Here is a 15,658-nt window from a genome sequence, read left to right as displayed (position 1 = left end):
CGAGGTGTTGAGACCAAGTGGCGCAGCCCTGGTGAGCTATGGAAGTCGTATTCGTGTAATCCGAACGGAATTTGGTCCAGTCCGGAAGTTTCGCTTGGTGGTGGGGACGGGTAAGGGGGTGCGTTCGGATTGTGAACAGAAGAATGCAGTGGTCACTGCCGAGGATTTCCTCGGTATTGAGCCACTCTGCATGTCTGATGTTCTTGGTGAGTGTGAGATCGGGACATGTGTCTCGAGTCACGGAGTTGCCAATGCGGGTCGGGTGTGCAGGGTCCGTTTCGGATGGTGGGGTCCATGGTGGAAATAAGTTCCGCCAGTTTCCTACCACGTCGTTCCTCCTTACGGTAACCCCAGTGGGGACTAGGAGCATTAAAATCACCTACTATGACGAGCGGCTCCCTGCCTGCCACTGTTAGGGCTTTGCTAAAAACGTCGGCGTAAGTAACGTTAGGCTGATTAGGTGAACTGTAGATGTTGAGGATGTGTGTGGACGGGTCCTGCTTCCTAAGCGGGAGGAGAGTCACCATAACACACGAGTAAAGCGGATCGCAGTCGAGATACACCGAATCGGCGGTGTAATTTCGATGCACGCATAGTGCGGTTTGCGCATCCCTTTGGTACACTGTATAATTTGTGAGGGCGACGTGCTCACCCGGCTCCTGAAGAGCCACTAGCGCGGGCAGATGTGAATAGCTTTCCAAGTGGAGCCGGAGAGCAGCCCGCTTAGTGCGTGCTTTAAATCCCCGGCAGTTCCATTGTAGGGTTGTAAATGGATCCGAATTTGCGCGGGCGCGGTGCGATCTAGAGCCGTTGCCCGCCATCGTGGGAGCTAGAAATTTGGGGGGCCTCCAGGAGAGCAGAGAGGTCCATAGGGGCTCCGCTGCTCGATCCGGTGCTTACATCCGAGGTTGCGATCGAAACTTTGGACTGTCTGTCAACCGCGGCCACCTGGGGGGTTGGTCGGGGTGCTTGTGACTTAGATATACGTTCAAGTTTGGGGCGGCTGGTGCTGAATGCGTGTTTGGACAACTGGGCAACTATCATGCCCGGGATGCGGTCGACAACGGTTTGGAGGGCGGCGGCCAATCGGTCCTCAATCGTGGTCACTATGGATGCCACATGGGCCTCTAAGCTGCTAACACGCGCCTCAATCGGGGCGAGGAGTGCTGTGGTGTCCCTATGTTCAGAGAGGGCACTATCCATCGCCTCAGGCGCCTACCCGGACGGTGTCGGGTTAGCTGAGGGCAAGCGGTTCGCGAGCGCCTCCACCGCCTGCGTTAACGAGGCAACCTGGGCCTGTAACTGACGGATTGCAATTTGTTCCCGGGTGGGAGTGGAAGGGGTCGCCGGCTTGGGGTTAGGGATCATGGATGGTGGGGGCGGAGAGGCTGCCCCGCCCGAGCCACTTACCTGAGGTCCTTGCCGGACGCGGGTGGCCCACGAGAGATCCCCCTTGGCAGTACGTTTGGGTTCAGGTGACGGCGGGTGCGGTTTGGGTGAGGTGGGCGAAACTTGCCTCGTAGTGGACTTTCTGGTTGGCGGTCCATCCGCAGTTTGGCCTCGCAGGGAAGGCCCGATAGCCCCCGCGTCAGGGTGCGGGGGTGGGGTAGGGTTGGTGGCAGGGGGCTGAGCCCTCTGCGGCGAAGCCGGAGGGCCCGTCTTCCTCGGTTTCCGTGGGCGTCGACGTTTTTGCTTCTTGGGGCCGGCTTGACCCTCCGGTGGAGGAGTAGGTGATTTGGGTGGCGGCGTCCTGTAGCGCTCTTTACAGCACCGGTCCGCGGTGACGTGGGGTCCGGCACATAGAGCGCACCTGGGCGTACACTCGTGAGGGGCGCGGGCGCCATCCGTGAGCGGCACTGCTTTTCCGCAGATGCCGCAGAGGTCTGGTTTGGGGCGGGGGCAGCTGTCGGCCCGATGCCCAACGGAACCGCACCGACCGCAGGCTGGTACAGTTTTCTTGTACGGCTGCACCGGGATCAGCAGGGCGCCGTAAGAGACGTACCTGGGCCGGAAAAGGTGAGACGCATCTTATTGGAGGTGCCCAATCGCCGGACGTGTAAGATTTCGCCTTCAGGCCAGTAGAGGCTTTCACGAAGAGTGGCTTCGGTGTCGGAGCTGCGCACCGTCACTACTCCATAACAGGAGTCTTGAGTGTCCGCACGCAGGTACCCGAACAGGGGCGGGTTCGAAGTGTAAGTTAAAATGAGGTTTTGTTCCCGCACCATCACAACTGTGACCAGCCGAGTCGCGGTCGCTCCAAGGTGGGCGATGAGCGCGCGACCAGCTCCGTTCTCAGGGAAAACGGTGGCGAGGGATAACTGTGTCCGGGGTTTGAGTACAACGACGAAGTCTGTTGCTTTCGGCTTCGGTAGAGGTTGAGGTTGCCACAAAGGCCACTTCTTCCCCTGCTGCGGGTCCGCGGAGCGCGGCGCAGGCGGCGCGAGAGTTGGGGAGCAGGTACGAGCTTCGGCGTCAGCAGCTGCGTCCGGGACGCCGCGTTGGCGGAAGCCGCCGTTACTGCGTTGCTCGCTTGCTCTCGGCGAGCGACCGCGGCGCTCTTGAAGGGTTGGGGCAGCTCCGGTCCGCTGTCCGAGGACGGGACGGTGGTCCACATCATGCTGTGAGGGTCATGTCCAACTTGAGTTCCCGCCGGCCGCCCGTTTTGCCGGGAGGTGCCTAGCGGCGTTGCCTCCGGCGTCGAGACGTCGATCGCCCGTAAAAGACGTAGAAGTGGGCCACTTGCCGGAATAAGGTATCCAGATGAACCGGATCACATTCCGGTTACGGTGGTGAGATTTCCGTGGGGGTACGAAAAGGTAGTCCAGGGTTCCGATCGAAAATGGACGGAGCCGGTGTGCTGCACGACCGACCTGGTCGCGCGCTCGCAGCGTCTCCCCGTACCGCTCGGGCCGTCCTCGAACCATTTGGAAGTTCTTTTATTTGACTCATTTGGACGGCCCGGATTTTCTTGTAATTGCGCCGCGGATCTTCTTATTTTGACAGGCTTGTCCACGTGATGAAACGTTCGCGAGGAAGGAGAATACCTAGATGGTCGACACGCTGACTACACGGAATTCGCATAAGTTTGCGCTGGATGACATGTACCGACGCTGCCATTTTAGGCTTGGCCCAAGGTCCACTTTGCCGTTGCGCAGTCGGGCTACACTGGCTGCGAATGCAACCAAGCTGCCAATACTTGCCAGATGCCGTCGTGCCAGATGCGCTGCTGCCAAGCACGCTCTGTTGCTTATTCCGATGTGTAATACCACGAACCAAAGTAAAAAAAAAAAAAATACAGGACAAGGACAAAATCAAGTAGTGATACGTTAGAATATTCGGCCTTTGCTATGCAGCATGCCTCTACAATTTCTTTTTGCTTTTTTCTGTGTAAATTGTTGGTGCTTTTTGCATAAATTGTTTGCCAAGTTATCCAATATTTAGATTTGCTCACAGAATTTAGATCAAAGATATGAGCAAATTTTATTTCTCTTGAGCGGCGACGGCGGTCATCCCGAAGACACGCACACATTTTTATTTGGTCGGCGGTGTTGATCGGCGGCATACAATCGCGTGGAAGACTACCGCCACCTCGGGGAGCCGGAGGAAACTAGACACGTACGACGGGACTGTCACGCCTGGAGAGCGGAAGGAAACTAGGCACTTGGAACGACGACAGAGGGAGGGCGGTGCGAGCGTACACATCGCCGACGCAGATCGCACAGCGGCAAATCTTTGCGAAACTCATATTGTCTGCCTGAGAGTCTATACAAATTGTGAAAATGGGGCCTGATGATAAAGAATCTACTGAAAATGCATATCCAATTTATGAGACGTATAAGCTTTTGCACAGAATGAAGCGATTTTGCATCTAATTCGGGAGCTGAGTTTTTGCACACGAAAATTTATGGATGCACGCGAAAAATGCATAGAACCATAGCCATAGACAGCTTCGCTGTAAACGCAGCACACACCGAGTGCATTTGTGGCGCAGCCTGGTAATTCGTCCGGTAGCTATCTTTGGGGAATCTTTGTGACGTGGGTTCGATTGCGTTCGGCATCGGATAAATTTAAGGGATATTTTTCGTCATTGTATAGCGTTGCAGTGGCACATACCTATAGATACACAAGTTGGCGTCATTCATTGAACTGCGAGAAACATCTGCTGGCACATTGACCCAAGTTGGCATCAAAGAGGTTCATTGAAAGTCTCCGTACAGCGGTGTCTACCAAGTCCCGCGTCTACAGTGATCCATATTGGCGAGAAAGGGGTTGGTTGGAGACAGCGGCTCGCTTGTAGACATTACCGCGTACTTAGTGACGCAAGTTGGTGCAGTGATTGGTTTCGAACCCTGTTACCTCAGCACAGTAGCCCTATGTGCTACCAATTCGACTTCGGACTACGCAGTGATCCAGGGAAGCAGAAAAACGGTTAGATACGAATATACGTAAGTAGATAGCTCCCAGAAAGTGCATGAAATGCTCCAAGAATTCTAACGCATTAGTAATAATAAAAATAATCTTTATACAAATAAACAATTTATACGAATATTTTTGCTAGGTCTGCTGAAGCCTTCCGTGGGCTTGTATGGCAGAAACCTGGCAGTCAGGGCAATGCCTTCTGTAACCTTATTACAGACAAACTAAATGTACTTTAACTAAAAAAAATAAAGAAGAATAAAGAATAACGTATCACAGGTTCCTCAGGTAAACATGATAAGTAAAAATCATTAAAATTGAGTAAAAATGAAACAAGATGTAGACAAAGTTACAACCTATCGAGAACAACAAAAAAGAAATCGTGAGAACATGCGTCTTACATTAATTTTGGAAAAGATCACACTACAACAAAATAGACATTATACACGTGAAAACTCCTATTCTATCATTGCTTCTTTGTCCTTTTCCATAACTAGTTGTTGGCCGAAGAACTACATATCTGGGATGTTTACGCAAAGCAACACTCTTATGGACAGGTTCGCAGAAATCGTTACTCCGGAAATAACGCATCACAATTGTTGAAGACTCAAAATATGGTATTTCTAATTCCCGAAATAAGCTATCCGTGATTTGGTTGTACGCAACACATTTATTGCGATAGCAATTATATGGACACTTCAACCGGATTTCTGCCGTCGCCGTCGCCGTCGCCGTGAGGTTCCCTATGGATAAAATCTTCTCCGCGCCCCGTATGCCCGAGCGGAAGCGTGCGGGGACGCGCGCTATCACGGAGAGCGAACGCACTCAATCTCCCACGCGCAAGCAAGGAAGCAGGAAGCCAGCGCCGGAGGGAGCAAGTAGGGGGGGGGGCGCACTTCTCTGCCAACAACCGCGCTCGTCGCTCGCTCGCACCGTCTCTTATCTCCACACGGCTCTGACCTTTATGCGCCGTGCATTCGCCGCTCAGTTTCCGTTGAAGTGATAGACCGCACGTACCTTCGCCCGCTGCGGCGTATGCTTGCTGCCAGCGTTTTGACAATCGTTGTCTGCTGTCATTCAGTGTGATCTCTTCGTGTTTGTGCGCGCTCACACCACGCTTGTTCATTCAGTTCGTAATAGTCGGGCTACATTTTCCAACGCACGCTACACATGCAATGCTGCCCGGATCGGCAGTGCAGCGCTACAGGTGTGTCCCTTCGCACGCGCTGCCCACGGGAAGCGCTTCTCATCAACACCACCGTTTCACACGCGCCTTCTCGTGGTCATCGAGTCTCTCTTCATGTCGGTCTACTTACGCCGCAGCACACCTGCTTACTTAATCAGCTCATGTTTACTACAATTCATATTGCTACCTTACTTCGTATGACATTGCTGTGTTGCTATCGCATTCATTGCTTCGCCCTTAGGGCGAAACTGTGACATTTTTCTGGTATGATTTTTAATGGACTGTCAATTTTATATTTTGAAAATTCATTCTAATAAAAAACCAGCAAATGCCGTACCTTATATGCGAGTATATAGCCTAAAGCGCGCACTATCATTTTTTAAAGTGATAGTGCATGATTCCAAGATAAGTCTGTCTCAAAACAGACTCCAAGGTACTTGACACTGTCCGCATGTTGTACTAGGGCTCAAACACAGTCTAAGCAATCAGAACCGTGAAGGAGTACATGTCGGCTTGTTATAAAAGCCTTATAAACGGATTTCTGAAACACACTAATCGAGTTTCCCGAGCAATGACTTTTATACAGTTCTTTGGAAACCAATTCATCACATGTTTTATATCGCTTTGAATTAAAGCGACAGCTGCTTCATACTGCATGTGCACATGCATGTGCATGTGCAGCAACCATCAGCATACTGAAAAATTTTACACGAAATAGTTACTTGTCCCAAGTCACAAACGTACAAATTAAAAAATGCCAGGTCAGCGCGGCACACGCAGCACAGTCACAGCGTAAGTACAGTGTACTAGTACACTGTAGCGTAAGATATACGAGCGTGTCGACAGTACTACCTAATAATTTGAGTGAATGCTTCAGGAACGCGCTTGGGACGCCGTCGCGCGTGCAAGCCGACGCGTGTGCAAGTCGACGCGTTCCACCGTCGATGGCTAGCGTCGTTCGGCACGGCCAAGCGGCCGACAATGAAACTACGGATATCACATTCGCTCCCATTGCAACGCGCCCGACGCGGCCTGCTTGGGACGCCGTCGCGCGTGCAAGCCGACGCGTTCCATCGCCGATGGCTAGCGCCTTTCCCGTTCTCGGATAGGAAGCGCTTGCATGGCTCAGTGGTAGGGTATCGGCCTCCCTGGCAGCGGGCCTGGGCTCGATCCCGGCGGAGAGCGGGTACTTCTTTTCGCATACGATAGTCGGCTACGGGGCGGCGGCGGCGGCATCATCGTGACCCAAAACGGCTATTGGAATGAGCCCATAAAAGCTTACGCTGTAAAAGAAGCGGAGACAAAACTGAACTCTGTGGAACCCCTGCTTTACGGTACCGTAAAGAACTATTTATGTCACCAATATATGCAATCTGAGATCGGGTTACCAAGTACTTATTAGTTTTGTAGAAATGCCGGGAAATGTCCCCGAAACCCGCAATTTTGACGTTTAGCACATAGAGTACTGTGGCTTACCGAATCGAAAGCCTTAGATATATATTATTGCGATAGCAATTATATGGACACTCAAAAGCAGATTTCTGCCGTCGGCGTCGCCGTCGCCGTCGGCGTCGCCGTGAGGTTCCGTATGACGTCATTTGGAGATGAAATCGTCGCCGCGGGGGGTAAGTGGTTCTTGAGGGAAAGGGAAAGGTTGGCGCTATCTTCTGCAGCCCTTGAGGGAGCACGGCTCAGCGCCAACGGGGAGGGGTAAGTGGGAGCGAAAGAAGGGATAGAGTGGAGACGCCATGGCTGGGCGAAGCAAAACCGGCAGGCATAGGCGGCACGTATCAGGCCGAGATGGAAGGCCTTGGCGTGCTGCAGAGTCTGCAGGGGTGTTGTGCCAGGCCGGTCAGGCCCGGGGTGGAGTGGGAGGCCGTGAGGCCTTCCCGCTTGTAGAAATGTCCTTAGAGGCGTGCGGAGAGCCCTGTCGCCGCGCGCCGAACGCTGTATGTGCGAGTGAAAGGGCGCGAGGGGCGCGTCTTTCACGGGGAGTGAACGCACGGCGGAGAACAAACGCGCGTTCTGCGCCGTGCTCGCTTAAGGGCTGCAGAAGTAGGCGTCTCTTTTCTCCTTTACAATCACCATATATGTAGAGCAAACGCGCCTTCTTCGGACGCGCGAGAGGCCGTGGGGGAGGGGGAGGGAAGGGAGGCGACGTTTAGCTGCGGCACCAAGTGCCTATTTATATCAGAGGCTCCAGCAACAGTCACCAACGCCGCACGCATTTTGAGCTAACGCGGGCAAAACGCCGATGGCGTCGACAACAGTTCTGCGTGTTGTTGCTACCAAAGCCGCTCACCTTACTTCGTATGACATTGCTGTGTTGCTATCGCATTCATTGCTTCGCCCTTAGGGCGAAACTGTGACATTTTATTATGACGTCTCTGTTGGCACGACGTCTATTCGGCCCGAGTACTTGGGAGCGAACCAGCAAAAGCACACACTCGATGATGATGATGATCACACATAACTGAAGATGAGGATCGCGCAACGTAGGATGATAATGATAATATACAGATGAAGAAGACGTGCGTAATAAACGCCCACAATTTAAAAAAGGCTACCTGGTGATAGTTTGGATGCGATGCATCTCCGCCTTTACATATCGGTATCACGCGTGCTCTCTTTAGTTCTGGTATTCTGCAAATATAAAAAAATCCGACAGACCCCACGCCCTGTGGGAATCGATGTTATGCGAAGCAGTGTGCGGGGAGCCTACCAAGTTAACGAAACGACCATGAGAGCACCAAGACGTAGGCGGCTCTTTCATGACCTACATGACACGCATGTCATGACATTCATGTCATGAGTCCTCAGGAGTCCCTTTATCTACACGTAAGAGACCTTAGGGCGAAAGCTTTTGTCATACTCGTGACTATGACTTCTACCAACATCCTATAGTGTTTCCTTCACTTAGTACCCACGTCAGAACTCATTTCAGTGTTTTTCAGTGTTAATCTTCTTTCGCTGAGTCATTGTCATTACGCTGTGTCATGCTCATGACTATGACTTCTACCATCATCCTTTAGTGTTTGCTTCCATTAGTACCGACGTCCGAACTCATTTCAGTGGTTTTCAGTGTAAATCTTCTTTCGCTGAGTCATTGTCATTTCGCTGTGTCATGCTCATGACTATGACTTCTACCAGCATCCTTTAGTGTTTGCTTCCCTTAGTACCCATGTCCGAACTCATTTCAGTGTTTTTCAGTGTTAATCTTCTTTCGCTGAGTCATTGTCATTTCGCTGTGTCATGCTCATGACTATGACTTCTACCAGCATCCTTTAGTGTTTGCTTCCCTTAGTACCCACGTCCAAACTCATTTCAGTGTTTTTCAGTGTTAATCTTCTTTCGCTGAGTCGTTGTCATTTCGCTGTGACATGCTCATGACTATGCCTTCTACCAGCATCCTTTAGTGTTTGCTTTCTTTAGTACCCACGTCCGAACCCATTTCAGTGGTTTTTCAGTGTTAATATTTTTTTCGCTGGAGTCATTCTCATTTTTTCTGAGTAATGCTCATGACTATTACTTCTACCAGCAGATCCAGTAGTGTTTCCTTTACTTAGTTCCCACGTCCGAACCCATTTCAGTGGTTTTTGAGTGCTATACTTTTTCGCTGAGTCATTTCATTTTGCTGAGTCATGCTCATGACTATGATTTCTACCATCGTCCTTTAGTGTTCCCTTCACTTAGTGCCCACGTCCGAACCCATTCCAGTGGTTTTTGAGCGTTAATATTTTTTTACTGAGTCATTATCATTTTTGCTGAGTCATGCTCATGACTATTACTTTTAACAGTATCCTGTAGTGTTTCCTTCACTTAGTACCCGCGCCCAAACCCATTTGAGTGGTTTTTGAGTGTTAAACTTTTTCGCTGGGTCATTGTCATGACCTACATGACACACATGTCATGATATTTTTGTCATGACCTATCACTTATGTTTTTCATAGACTCCTGTCATAATATATCAATTTTGGTACCTACCAAGTTAACGAAACGACCATGAGAGCACCAAGACGTAGGCGGCTGTTTCATGACCTGCATGACACGCATGTCATGATATTCATGTCATGAGTCATGACATATTATTTATGTTCATCATATACTCTTGTCATAGTATGCCAATTTTGGTACATAACAAGTTACCGAAAGGACCACGAGAGCGCAAAGTCGAAGGCGGCTAGATAGATCATCATCATCATCATCATCATCATCATCATCAGCCTATATTTTATGTCCACTGCAGGACGAAGGCCTCTCCCTGCGATCTCCAATTACCCCTGTCTTGCGCTAGCGTATTCCAACTTGCGCCTGCAAATTTCCTAACTTCATCATCCCATCTGGTTTTCTGCCGACCTCGACTGCGCTTCCCTTCTCTTGGTATCCATTCTGTAACCCTAATGGTCCACCGGTTATCCATCCTACGCATTACATGGCCTGCCCAGCTCCATTTCTTCCGCTTAATGTCAACTAGAACATCGGCTATCCCCGTTTGTTCTCTGATCCACACCGCTCTCCTCCTGTCTCTTAACATTAGTCCTAAGTCCTAAGATTTTATTGCGATAGCAATTATATTGACACGTACACATCAGAACCTTCCCAGGCATAAGAAAGAACAACTAAAAGCTCTGCTCCTGCAATACAAGGACTGCTTCTCGTCGGCGTCAAAAGTTCGACAAACCCCTGTCGCCAAGCACCGCATCATCACCGACGAAAATGTCCGCCCACTCCGTCAGAGCCCGTACCGAGTTTCGGCGCGCGAACGTGAAGCCATAAGGCAACAAGTCGACGAAATGCTACGCGACGACATCATCCAGCCGTCCAAGAGTCCGTGGGCGTCCCCCGTGGTGTTAGTGAAGAAGAAGGATGGAACCCTACGTTTCTGCGTCGATTATCGTCGCCTCAACAAGATCACGAAGAAGGACGTATACCCCCTCCCACACGGATTGACGACGCCTTGGATCGACTCTACAACGCAAAGTATTTTTCGTCGATGGACCTCAAAACCGGCTACTGGCAAATCGAAGTCGACGAGAGGGACCGGGAGAAGACTGCCCTTATAACACCAGACGGACTGTTCGAGTTCGAGGTCATGCCGTTTGGTCTTTGCTCGGCACCTGCGACTTTCCAACGCGTCATGGATACAGTACTGGCAGGCTTGAAGTGGCAGACTTGCCTCGTGTATTTGGACGACGTCGTTGTGTTTGCCTCAAGCTTCGAAGAACACCTGCGGCGCCTTGAAACAGTTCTTCAAGCTATCAAGACCTCCGGACTCACGTTGAAGCCAGAAAAGTGCCGCTTCGCATACGAGGAGCTCTTGTTTTTGGGCCATGTCATCAACAAGTCTGGAGTGTGCCCTGACCCACAGAAAACGGCGGCCATCACTGACTTTCCTCCGCCCGCCGACAAGAAGGCAGTGCGTAGATTTCTTGACCTGTGCGCCTATTACAGGCGCTTCGTCAAGGATTTTTCACGGATCGCCGAGCCACTGACGTACCTCACGAAGGCCGACGTCGAGTTCAAGTGGGAGACGCCGCAAATCGAAGCATTTGAAGAACTGAAGCGACGCCTACAATCGCCGCCCATCCTTGCGCATTTCGACGAAAACGCCGATACCGAAGTCCACACCGACGCAAGCAGCGTAGGACTCGGCGCCGTGCTTGTGCAGAGGACTGACGGACTAGAAAGGGTTGTAAGTTACGCTAGCCGGTCGCTATCGAAGGCGGAATCAAATTATTCCACAACAGAAAAGGAGTGCCTCGCCATCATCTGGGCTACATCAAAGTTTCGCCCCTACCTCTATGGCAGGCCCTTCAAAGTTGTGAGCGACCACCACGCCTTGTGTTGGCTAGCTAACTTGAAGGATCCTTCAGGTCGCCTCGCACGATGGAGTCTGAGACTTCAAGCATTCGACATCACCGTCGTTTACAAGTCCGGGCGAAAGCACTCTGACGCCGACTGCTTGTCTCGCGCCCCCGTCGAATCGCCGCCACAGGATGACCAGGATGACGACACTTTCTTGGGACCCATCAGTGCCGACGAATTCGCCGAACAACAGCGAGCCGACCCGGAACTAAGGAACCTTGTAGACTACCTGGAAGGCAAGACCGTCACTGTGCCGAAGGTGTTCAGGCGAGGATTGGCGTCGTTTTTCTTGCAAAACGACATTCTCCTAAAGAAGAACTTCTCGCCTCTCCGAGCCAACTACCTCCTCGTGGTACCCTCAGCATTGCGTCCAGAGGTTCTGCAAGCTCTCCATGACGACCCAACGGCTGGACACCTCGGTTTTTCCCGCACGCTCGCGAGGATACAAGAGAAATACTACTGGCCTCGCCTCTCTGCCGACGTCGCCCATTACGTAAGGACATGCCGAGACTGTCAGCGACGCAAAACACCGCCGACAAGGCCAGCCGGACTTCTACAGCCGATCGAGCCACCTCGCCGACCGTTCCAGCAGATTGGGATGGACTTACTGGGGCCTTTTCCGACGTCGACGTCCGGGAATAAATGGATCGTCGTAGCTACGGACTACCTCACCCGCTACGCCGAAACAAAAGCCTTGCCCAAAGGCAGTGCTGCCGAGGTAGCCCGATTCTTCATTGAGAACATCCTCCTGCGTCACGGTGCCCCAGAAGTCCTCATCACCGACAGAGGTACTGCCTTTACGGCAGAACTAACTCAAGCCATCCTGCGATACAGCCACACAAGCCATCGCCGGACCACCGCCTACCACCCGCAGACGAATGGCCTCACCGAGCGCCTAAATAAGACCATCGCCGACATGCTGGCAATGTACGTCGACGTCGAACACAAGACGTGGGATGCCATCCTTCCGTACGTGACCTTCGCATACAACACGGCCGTGCAAGAAACGACGCACATGGCGCCGTTCAACCTGGTCTACGGAAGGAACCCGGCAACGACGCTTGACGCCATGCTACCGGACGTCACCGACGAAGAAAATCTCGACGTTGCCACCTATTTGCAGCGTGCCGAAGAAGGTCGACAGCTCGCCCGACTGCGCATCAAGAACCAGCAGAGGACCGACAGCCGACACTACAACCTTCGACGACGCTACGTCGAGTACCAGCCCGGTGACCGTGTTTGGGTCTGGACTCCGATACGCCGACGAGGACTTAGCGAGAAGCTGTTACGTCGCTATTTCGGACCATATAAGATCACCCGACGTATTGGCGCACTGGACTATGAGGTCGTGCCAGACGGCATTTTGCAATCACAGCGGCGCCGGGCACGACCTGAAGTCATCCACGTGGTGCGTCTTAAGCCTTTCTACGCCCGCTGACAAACTTAGGTACTTTGTTACTTTGTTATTGTTTTTTCTTTTTTGTTATTTTGTTTATTACGCATGGTTTTGTTTTCGCTTTCGTGTTTGTTTGTAGCATCGGGACGATGCTTTTTAAGGGGAGGGTATTGACACGTACACATGTTTATCTTTCACCGGTGGCCGCTTTCAACACTGGCTGACAAATGTTAAACGTTATCGCTCCGCGCAGGACGCGCCTGCATTGGAAGCTTCTCGGACGTTATCAATGCTTCTATCCGTCGTCTGTGGTCACCGACGCCCATGTAATCTGATTGTATGAGCGACGCGAATTATCTAGAACTTTCTGGAAGACACGCGGGCATCAGGGATTAATCTGGAACCTTCGATGACTCAGGTATAAAAGCCGACGCGTTTCGCCGCTGATCAGATTTCGACGATCGCCGACTGTGTTCGCCGCTATCGTTGTGCTTCAAGTGTAACTTGCTTTTGTGGGCACAGGTTCGCCCAATAAAGAATCAGTTTCGTCATTCACAGTTTTACGACTGTTTGTTTCATCGTCACTACTACGTGACAATATAGACACTTCAACCGGATTTCTGCCGTCGGCGTCGCCGTGGTCGTCGCCGTCGCCGTGAGGTTCCCTATAGATAAAATCTTCGCCGCGCGCCGTATGCCCGAGCGGAAGCGTGCGGGGACGCGCGCCATCACGGAGAGCGAACGCACCCATCTACCACGCGCAAGCAAGGAAGCACGAAGCCAGCGCCGGAGGGAGCGGGGGGGGGGGGGGGCGCACTAGTACTCTGCCAACAACCGCGCTCGTCGCTCGTCCGCACCGTCTCTTATCTCCACACGGCTCTGACCTTTATGCGCCGTGCATTCGCCGCTCAGTTTCCGTTGAAGCGATAGACCGCACGTACCTTCGCCCGCTGCGGCGTATGCTTGCTGCCAGCGTTTTGACAGTCGTTGTCTGGAGTCATTCAGTGTGATCTATTCGTGTTTGTGCGCGCTCACACCACGCTTGTTCATTCAGTTAGTAATAGTCGGGCCACATTTTCCGACGCACGCTACACATGCAATGCTGCCCGGATCGGCAGTGCAGCGCTACAGGTGTGTCCTTTCGTACGCGCTGCCCACGGGAAGCGCTTCTCATCAACACCACCGTTTCACACGCGCCTTCTCGTGGTCATCGAGTCTCTCTTCATGTCGGTCTACTTACGCCGCAGCACACCTGCTTACTTAATCAGCTCATGTTTACTACAATTCATATTGCTACCAAAGCCGCTCACCTTACTTCGTATGACATTGCTGTGTTGCTATCGCATTCATTGCTTCGCCCTTAGGGCGAAACTGTGACATTTTTTCGTTCCATCGCTCTTTGTGCGGTCCTTAACTTGTTCTCGAGCTTCTTTGTTAACCTCCAAGTTTCTGCCCCATATGTTAGCACCGGTAGAATGCAATGATTGTACACTTTTCTTTTCAACGACAGTGGTAAGCTCCCAGTCAGGATTTGGTAATGCCTGCCGTATGCACTCCAACCCAATTTTATTCTTCTGTAAATTTCTTTCTCGTGATCAGGGTCCCCTGTGAGTAATTGACCTAGATAAACGTACTCCTTTACAGACTCTAGAGGCTGAGTGGCGATCCTGAATTCTTGTTCCCTTGCCAGGCTATTGAACATTATCTTTGTCTTCTGCATATTCATCTTCAACCCAATTCTTACACTTTCTCGATTAAGGTCCTCAATCATTTGTTGTAATTCGTCTCCATTGTTGCTGAATAGGACAATGTCATCTGCAAACCGAAGGTTGCTGAGATATTCGCCGTTGATCCTCACTCCTGAGCCTTCCCAGTATAACAGCTTGAATACTTCTTCTAAGCATGCAGTGAATAGCATTGGAGATATTGTGTCTCCTTGCCTGACCCCTTTCTTGATAGGTATCTTTCTACTTTTCTTGTGGAGAACCAAGGTAGCTGTGGAGGAAACTATCTATCTATCTATCTATCTATCTATCTATCTATCTATCTATCTATCTATCTATCTATCTATCTATCTATAGATAGATAGATAGATAGATACGGTCAAATGAGCAAATGTTCGCCAAGAAACGCTTCGCATTTAAAAGGAGCGGATCGACCAGAACTCTATCTATATATCTATCTATAGATAGATAGATAGATAGATAGATACGGTCAAATGAGCAAATGTTCGCCAAGAAACGCTTCGCATTTAAAAGGAGCGGATCGACCAGAACTCTGACATTGCGACGTATGTCTTCTGCTGATGGTTTCTGTAGTGTACGGCAGTACCACTAGATGGTAGCACGGCATCTTCGGCTATATAAGGGTTCAATAAACGCTGTTGGGCACTGGCCCGCCCGGAGAGTTGGCTGCTGTGTCACTCGCCCGCTCGACATGGTGTCAGAAGAGGGATCGCGTCTCGGCTGATCCCGTACTCGCGGCTTCGACAGAGGCCTTGGCCCCGCTACTCTCCATCGAGGAAGTCACCTTCGATTCGCCATGGCCACCGGTACAGGCTCTACTGGAACGCTCGCTGCTTCGTCGGCCGCTGCGTCTCTACATGGCATGGCCCAGCTGCGTCCACCACCGGCGTTTGACTTTGAAAACCACAGCTCCTGTCCCACGAAGATTGCTTGGAGGTTGTACTCCGCAAAATGCTCAAGAGAGCCCTCGACCTCCCGATCTCCACTTCCAACGCGCGTCTTCTCGCGTTGGGGGTGGTGAACACCTATCGGGAACTTCGCGAGGCGCAT

The 15,658-nt window shown here is 51.5% G+C and overlaps 1 protein-coding gene across 1 annotated transcript; it reads right to left on the bottom strand.

Annotated features, from left to right (window-relative positions):
* Positions 1-1,215: 1,215 nt before the first annotated feature.
* On the bottom strand, positions 1,216-15,658 carry LOC119433649 (nascent polypeptide-associated complex subunit alpha, muscle-specific form-like). Its single transcript, XM_049659076.1, has 2 exons — positions 15,393-15,658; positions 1,216-2,002 (listed from the first exon to the last, which is right to left on the bottom strand). Exons 1-2 carry the CDS (start codon positions 15,656-15,658, stop codon positions 1,216-1,218), a joined length of 1,053 nt encoding a protein of 350 aa, XP_049515033.1.

Source organism: Dermacentor silvarum, chromosome 11 (assembly GCF_013339745.2).
Source record: "Dermacentor silvarum isolate Dsil-2018 chromosome 11, BIME_Dsil_1.4, whole genome shotgun sequence".
NCBI classification, from domain to species: Eukaryota; Metazoa; Arthropoda; class Arachnida; order Ixodida; family Ixodidae; genus Dermacentor; species Dermacentor silvarum.
Note: the sequence above shows the minus strand (reverse complement) of the source record. Positions and strands in the feature narration are given on the sequence as shown.

What these genes read in the sequence shown, in the direction of transcription:
- LOC119433649 (XM_049659076.1), bottom strand. Translation starts at nt 15,658, where the DNA reads ATGCGCCTCGCGAAGTTCCCGATAGGTGTTCACCACCCCCAACGCGAG. An exon ending in GTGGCCATGGCGAATCGAAG is followed by an intron (nt 2,003 to 15,392) that starts GTGACTTCCTCG and finishes TTTCCGGCCCAG; the next exon opens with GTACGTCTCTTACGGCGCCC.